General features: G+C 43.4%; 1 protein-coding gene across 1 annotated transcript; it reads right to left on the bottom strand.

The window, feature by feature from the left end:
- Positions 1-566: 566 nt before the first annotated feature.
- Positions 567-4,553, bottom strand: LOC129819970 (thioredoxin-interacting protein-like). The gene is made up of 6 exons (XM_055876713.1): positions 4,058-4,553; positions 3,453-3,528; positions 3,209-3,356; positions 2,447-2,806; positions 1,755-2,057; positions 567-1,645 (listed from the first exon to the last, which is right to left on the bottom strand). Exons 1-6 carry the CDS (start codon positions 4,311-4,313, stop codon positions 1,598-1,600), a joined length of 1,191 nt encoding a protein of 396 aa, XP_055732688.1. The 5' UTR covers positions 4,314-4,553; the 3' UTR covers positions 567-1,597.
- Between the last annotated feature and the right edge of the window lie 3,511 nt (positions 4,554-8,064).

Genomic DNA, 8,064 nt, shown 5'->3' with positions numbered 1-8,064 from the left:
GTATGAATATAATATCAGAACTAAAGGCTCTATCACAATAGTAGTTTGTGATAAAATGTGCCCAATTTTTTTTTTTTTGGGGGGGGGGGGGTACCTCTAATAGTCATGCAGCGGTAGTTCCACAAGTTCAATAAAATATACTTCAGTATTAAGGGTTAGAAAATGAAATTTGGTGTAACCAAATATTTCCCGAAACAATGTAAATACTAGGGGCTGGAATCAAGCCACTTTAAAATGTAAAGAATTTCCCGATTGAGCTGACATAGGCAGTTTACCATGAATGCAGCTATAGCTACTTTTACCATTTGAAATGTAACACAGAGCTTACATAATACTGCAATTCAGATTGACTCCAGTCGTAGGCTTTAAATTACAATTCCTTTTCAGAGAAGGGATCATCTCTAGAAGCAACTGTGGCCTGGTACTATTATTGCTTGGCTATACAGTGTAATGATTGTCGTCATGTACCACATGATTTAGTGCAACTTTTTATTTATAGAAAAGTCTCATACAAAAGATAATTTCCATTTACAATATGCACAAAATATAAATTGCATTCTCAGAGATCAGTTTTACAACATTTATTCAGTTTAGGCATCCCACAGTGAAACACTTTAAGATAAACCCAAATATATTGTCAATATTGTCACCCAAGGTGCATTTCCTTGATGTCTTATGCACAAAATACACCCGTTTGTCTTGTGATTCAGCCCTCATTTGAAATACAAAACAATTTGAGCCCTTGCTAATATGGAGGTGATACCACAATATATCGGTGGTTGAGTTGGAGACTTCCAACACAACACGGGAGACACAAATCTAAACCACGAGATCTCCTGTAGGCGGTTAGAGCAATATGCATCCATAAGAAAAATGCAATGCCATAGAAGACACTGGTACAGAATATAGAACTCTGCATGATTGTCCCTGGGAAGATATATTCAACATGTTCTAACACAATTGATTGCTTTTATTTCAAAAGATATATCATTAGAAAAAAAATGGCTCCTCAGATGAAATCCCACATTTGTGAAATACAGGAATTATATGGAATGACTAAACGCCATGAAGAACAGACACCCAACAAGCAAAGAGCTTATTCATAGTCAGTCGGGGACTTGTCAACAAATGCTTGGCCCCAGTGGGAAACTCATGGAGATCACATGGTTTATAAAGGACTAGAAGATCCCTCTTAATTTCTTAACAGTCATCTTATGTATTAAGAACATGGAGGGTATTGGAAGGCGCAGCTTATTCACACCAAGACGTCGCAAACCATGAAGTCTGCCGTGTCATGCTCAGGTGCAGAAACCTGAACAGCAACAGTCCAGGAGGAAACAGAACAAGATCCACTTAGGTGGTGCTGCAAAGATGGCCGACAGCGCCGGCACAAGAAAGACTTCAGCCTCTTGCCTCATGACCTTCACATCCTCTTTTCTCGATGCAGGGCCGGCTCCGATACCAGACACCACATCACTTCCCAAAGTCCGTCCAACACTTCTCCATTCGTTTGGATATTCTGCTCCTTTTCAAGTGAGCTAAGTGCCAGAAGTGGCCCTTGTACAGTGGGCCAGAGTTCTGGAAGTGCTGAGGTATTTCAGCAGACCTGCAGCATGCGAGTGTTGCCATTGAACTCCTCATCAACCTGAAACCGGCGAGAGACACGTGTTAGATCACCTGCTCATCAATTCAATCACAATGAACATGTACCATCATGGAGATACTTTATCTGCATTTATTTTCAAGACACTCACCTCAGAGTAGGCAGGCAGGGGTGGGAACTGGAAGGCTGAGGAGTGCATGAAGATGGGGCTGTCATCGCCGTCGTAGTCATTCAGCAGGGGCGTGAGTGGCTGATCCAGGCGGCAGTCGCGGGTGACATCGCAGTAGCTGGGGGGAGCAGAGGGCATGCGCAGGGACACCCAGCTGGCTGAGGCATTGCTGACCGAGCCGTCTGTGCTGCTCACGCTGTTGGTGCGGCTGCCCAGGCCGGCTGTGCCGATGACCAGCGGCAGCTCCAGGATCAGCTTCTCGCTGCCTGGGATGTGCATGTAGATCTGGAGGAGAGGATAATGGTTAGATACCAGACTTGCTGAGTGGCCATTTCAAAAGGCTGCATGTCTAACTAGTGCGGATGTAACCGATGTGAAATGGCTAGCTAGGTAGCGGTGCTGCGCGCTAGCAGCCTTTCAGTCGGTGACATCACTTGCTCTGAAACCTTGAAGTAGTGGATCCCCTTGCTCTGCAGTGTAGTGTCGGATTTAGAGTAATGAACATACTATTTATTATAAGCACGTCTATGATAATAGCGACAAGTTAGTTTAAAGGTAAATAAACGCACTTCATTTCACTAATGAAAGTCCATTGCTACTAGAAATGGCTGCTTACCACAAAAACCTATTAGCACTATCCTATTATGCTAATTTGAGGGGATCAAGATGCTCACCATGAGGGCATACTCCACACGGATGATATTGCAGTCCAGCATGGAGGGCTTGATCTTGGGCACACGGATGGTCTTGCCCTGCCAGGCGTCGCACATACCGGAGATGATGTGGTTGCCACGCACAGAGGAAAGCTTCTGACGGAAGACCTTTGTCCTACCATTGGCCTGGTAGGTGTGCTTGGAGATGATGGCTGCCTTGGGCACCACAATACGTGAGCAGGTGTTCTCAAACTTGGCACAGATGCAGATGTCTTCGCCCTCACAGAACCCCTTGCGATCGATCTTGGCGTTGAGGGACACCTGGCCGTCGGGAATGAACATGCAGGTGACCTTTTTCTCCTTCATGCCACCTGTAGGAGACTGAAGAGGGAGAGAAAGAAACTGGTTACACAAGGGCTCACTTTAACAGATGTTTAACCATGCTTTTGAGATCTCTAATTCAATATATCTATTCCTTCATGTCACAAATGACAAGTTTTCTAAATCGTTTAAAGACTTCTAGGACCTATGACTTCAATTGCATGAGGTCAAATCTGTCCATGCTTTACAAGGAAGACTGCTGAGCAGGATGAGGCACAGGTGCCCAACCTGAAGCATCACATCTGGGCATGTCACATGACTGTAATCCCAAAGGCTGGTTGAATTTAACACTCAAGGGAAACACCTGATACAGACTGCTCACTCTTAATGCTTTCAGATTGTCATCTGTTGTGTTTCTACTTTTGCAGTTCAGGCTTTGTGTTAAGTGAGAGATGAACTCACCAGCAGATCTGGGGTGTTCACATCCAGGGGCTCCTCCACCTCAAAGTGCTTCTTGCACTCCAGGGCAGGCTGAGCAGGCCTCTCCATCAAGGCCTTGACAAAGTACTGGACATAGCCAAACTTGCCCTTGTAGGAAGACACAATCTGCCTGTGGGGAAACAAAAAGATAAGGCAGAGCCACATACAGAGGAAGCTTTATATTGTATTGACTCAATAAAATGCAGGCCAATGCAAAGAGACTTACCCTTGCTGGGGAAGTTCAAATCCAAACATGTACTCGTACTTGTTGCCAGGTCTAAGGACAACTGATCCATCATGATCTGAAATTAAAAGTGATTTAATAATGGTGATTTGTCTGATTAGTGGAAACGGCAAGATACAAGGTTGCTTTTTTTATGCTAGACTATCAGCTATGTTAACTTCTAAAGCCTGGTGTTGGAGGTTTGCCAAGGCCACCATGCTACCCTCAGCCTAGTACTGTGAAACATAGATAATGCTTGACACCTCAGAATGGATTCCCTGTATACACTCCACATGTACTGCTCAGCCACTGCAGCTTTTGAATAGGCCAGTCATTCATTCCATGAAATTCAACTCTGAAATCAATGACTACTGAAGTAGGAGACACTTTGTTTAAATACAACTCATAACTGCTAGGTAAACTAACTTAATACTTCACATGAATCTGTAATTCGATCCCTACAGCGACAGTCACATTTGAAATGCATGTAACAATCACAAACTGACTGTCATCGTCATCAGCTCCATATGGGTATCTACATCACTAACGTTACACTTGAAAATAAGTTATCATATTGATTTTACGGAATAATTCAATGAGGATCTTACCAGCTGGCTGGTCAACAAGTTGAACAACTTCTTCGTATCTCAAGTACTCATTCTCCTCTCTGCATTTCTGCTTTCCTTTGGCATATTCCACTTTAGCGCATCCAACACCGAGCACCCTCATAGCCGAGACTCTGGTCACCTCCGCTACTTCCACCACGATCCTCCCGGCTACTTTGTCTCCACTGCAGTAGAAAGCCTTGCTAGCATCGCTGAAAATGACCTCGAAAGTCTTCAATCTCTTTGGCATAGCAACCATGTTTGCTATTTAGTCGAGATGCAACTCTAATAGTTATACTTCAAGAAGTTCAGAGTTATTCCAACTCCAAATCAATGTTTTGTTGTTCAATAAGACGGTCAAAGTCAATATAATTAATTGAGTGGGGTTTAAAGAACTACGACTGTAAAGCAGCGCAAAAAGCTTGCTTTAGTGTAAGCCTATCCTCAAATATAGCCAACCTACTGTCACGTTAACTTTAGGAGATACAAACAAAGGAGGAAGGCGCAGCTTTTATATGAGGAGGCCAGCCAGTGATTCACCAGCGTTGTTGATCACTTCAGCTGAGCATGTGGAAGCAGAATGCACAGCATGGCTCAGCGCATGAACATCGATGTTTGTGTCGTCTGTAACCAATCAGCGCCCGGGAACGGCGCGTGGACACCTCGTGGCTGAGAGGATATAGCGAGTGCGCAGCAGCTGTCACAGAGGAAGGGCTTTTGGAGGAATGGCTAGATTCTTTGTAGCTTTTTACAGTATGTGGTCTTTTGGAGAGCGAAATTAACTTCACAAGCCTGGGACAGGAAGCATAACTCTTAAATATATTATTAGTATAGGTTTTTTTTACAGCCCCGTCGAGGTACATTTTGTTCAGATTTGACCCTCCTGGGAATGGATAAAGAAGTGTTATGGCACTACAAACTACACAGAGTGTAAAAAGAATTAGGAACACCTGCTCTTTCCATGACATAGACCAGTGTTTCCCAAGTTATTGTACCACCAACTGAAATTTGCTCTGCCCAGAGTACCCCTGAAGTACCCCCTCATGTGCATTTTACCAGTAGGCCTATGGTCTCATGAGTCTTCTCAAGTACCCCCTGTGGATAGGCTAAGTACCCCCAGGGGACCCCTGGTTGGGAACCATTGACATAGACTGACCAGGTGTAGGCTATGATCCCTTATTGATGTCACCCGTTAAATCCACTTCAAGCAGTGTAGATGAATGGGAGGAGAGAGGTTAAAGGTGGATTTTAAGCCTTGAGAGGAAACAAAATCAAATATTATAGGTCGCATACACGTTTAGCATTAGTTATTAAGGGTGTTGCGAAATGCTTGTGTTCCTAGCTCCAACAGTGTAGTAATATCTAACAATACACACAAACCTAAAAGTCAAAGAATTGAATAAGAAATATTAGGACGAGCAATGTCGGAGTCCGGAGAATAAATACATATATATGCAATACCAGTCAAAGGTTTGGACACACCTACTCATTCCAGGGATTTTCTTTATTTTAAATATTTTCTATGTAGAATAATAGTGAAGACATCAAAACTATGAAATAGCACATGGAATCTTGTAGTAACCAAAAAAGTGTTAAACAAATCCAAATATATTTTATATTGAGATTCTTCAAAGTAGGCACTCTTTGCCTTGATGACAGCTTTGCACACTCTTGGCATTATCTCAACCAGCTTCATGAGGTAGTCACCTGGAATGCATTTAAATTAACAGGTGTGTTTTGTTAAAAGTTAATTTGTGGAATTTCTTTCCTTCTTAATGCGTTTGAGCCAATCAGTTGTGTTGTGACAAAGTAGGGGTGGTATACAGAAGATAGCCCTATTTGGTAAAAGACCAGGTCCATATTATGGCAAGAACAGCTCAAATAAGCATGGAGAAATGACAGTCCATCATTACTGTAAGACATGAAGGTCAGTCAATCCGTAAAATGTCAAGAACTTTGAAAGTTTCTTCAAGTACAAATGCAAAAACCAACAAGAGCTATGATTAAAATGTCTCTCAGGAGGACCGCCACAGGAAAGGAACACCCAGAGTTACCTCTGCTGCAGAGTATAAGTTCATTAGAGTTACCAGCCTCAGAAATTGCAGCCCAAATAAATGCTTCACAGAGTTCAAGTAACAGACACATCTCAACATCAACTGTTCAGAGGTGACTGCGTGAATCAGGCCTTCGTGGTCGAATTGCTGCAAAGAAACCACTACTAAAAGACACCAAAAAGAAGAAGAGACTTGCTTGGGCCAAGAAACATGAGCAATGGACATTAGACCAGTGGAAATGATGGTGTGGGGGTGCTTTGCTGGTGACACTGTCAGTGATTTAAGGCACACTTAACCTGCATGGCTACCACAGCATTCTGCAGCGATATGCTGGTTTGCGCTTAGTGGGAATATAATTTGTTTTTCAACAGGACAATGACCCAAAACACACCTCCAAGCTATGTAAGGGCTATTTGACCAGGAATGAGAGTGATAGAGTGCTGCATCAAATGACCTGGCATCCACAATCACCTGACCTCAACCCAATTGAGATGGTTTGGGATGAGTTGGATCACAGAGTGAAGGAAAAGCAGCCAACAAGTGCTCAGCATATGTGGGAACTCCTTCAATACTGTTGGAAAAGCATTCCTCATGAAGCTGGTTGAGAAAATGCCAAGAGTGTGCAAAGCTGTCATCAAGGCAAAGGGTGGCTACTTTAAAGAATCTCAAATATAAAATATATTTTGATTTGTTTAACACTTTTTGGGTTACTACATGATTCCATATGTTGTTTTTTCATAGTTTTGATGTCTTCGCTATTATTCTACAATATTGAAAATAGTTCAAAATAAAGAAAAACCCTTGAATGAGTAGGTGTGTCCAAACATTTGACTGGTACTGTATGTATATATGATGGGATGTATAGACATTATGGACCAAAAGTATGTGGACAACTGCTCGTTGAACATCTCATGCCAAAAAGATGGGCATTAATATGGAGTTGGCCTCTCCTTTGCTGCTATAACAGCCTCCACTAGATGTTGCAACATTGCTGCTGGGACTTGCTTCCATTCAGCCACAAAGAGCATTACGCCTTGATCACACCGATAGCGTCATAGCGTTTTGGTACACCAGACGTGTATTAATTTCCATTGGAACGCTGTGTTTGCATTGCAGCCTTGCATTGCAGAGGCAGTTGCAGTGCGTTCTTTGTGGTGCATGCATTGGATTTATCGAACCTATGTATCAAACTGTATGTGTAGACTGCTTGACAGAAATGGTAGCAGGTGAATGTTGAACTTTTGTTGTACCATTTTGCGCAATGACGCTGTCGGTGTGATCGAGGTGTTTGCGAGGTCGGGCACTGATGTTGGGCAATTAGGACTGGCTCGCAGTCGGCATTCCAATTCACCCCAAAGGTGTTTGATGGGGTTGAGGTCAAGGCCCTGTGCAGGCCAGTCAAGTTCTTCTACACCGATCTCAACAAACCATTTCTGTATGGACCTCACTTTGTGCACAAGGGGCATTGTCATGCTGAAACAGGAAAGGGCCTTCCCCAAACTGTTGTCACAAAGTAGGAAGCACAGAATCGTCAAGAATGTCATTGTATGCTGTAGTGTTAAGATTTCCCTTCACTGGAGCTAAGGGGCCTAGCCCAAACCATGAAAAACAGCCACAGACCATTATTCCTCCTCCACCAAACTTTACAGTTGGCACTATGCATTCAGGCAGGTAGCGTCGTCCTGGCATCCGCCAAGTCCAGGTTCGTCCATCAGACTGCCAGATGGTGAAGCATGATTCATCACTCCAGAGAATGTGTTTCTACTGCTCCAGAGTCAAATGGTGGCAAGCTTTACACCACTCCTGCCAACGCTTAGCATTGCGCATTGTGATCTTAGGCTTGTGTGCGGCTGCTCAGCCATGGAAACCCATTTCATGAAGCTCTCGACGAACAGTTATTGTGCTGACGTTGCTTCCAGAGGCAGTTTGGAACTCAGTGGTGAATGTGGCAACTGA

This window comes from Salvelinus fontinalis, chromosome 22 (genome assembly GCF_029448725.1).
Source record: "Salvelinus fontinalis isolate EN_2023a chromosome 22, ASM2944872v1, whole genome shotgun sequence".
Classification (NCBI taxonomy): domain Eukaryota; kingdom Metazoa; phylum Chordata; class Actinopteri; order Salmoniformes; family Salmonidae; genus Salvelinus; species Salvelinus fontinalis.
This window is presented reverse-complemented; position numbering and strand designations above follow the sequence as displayed.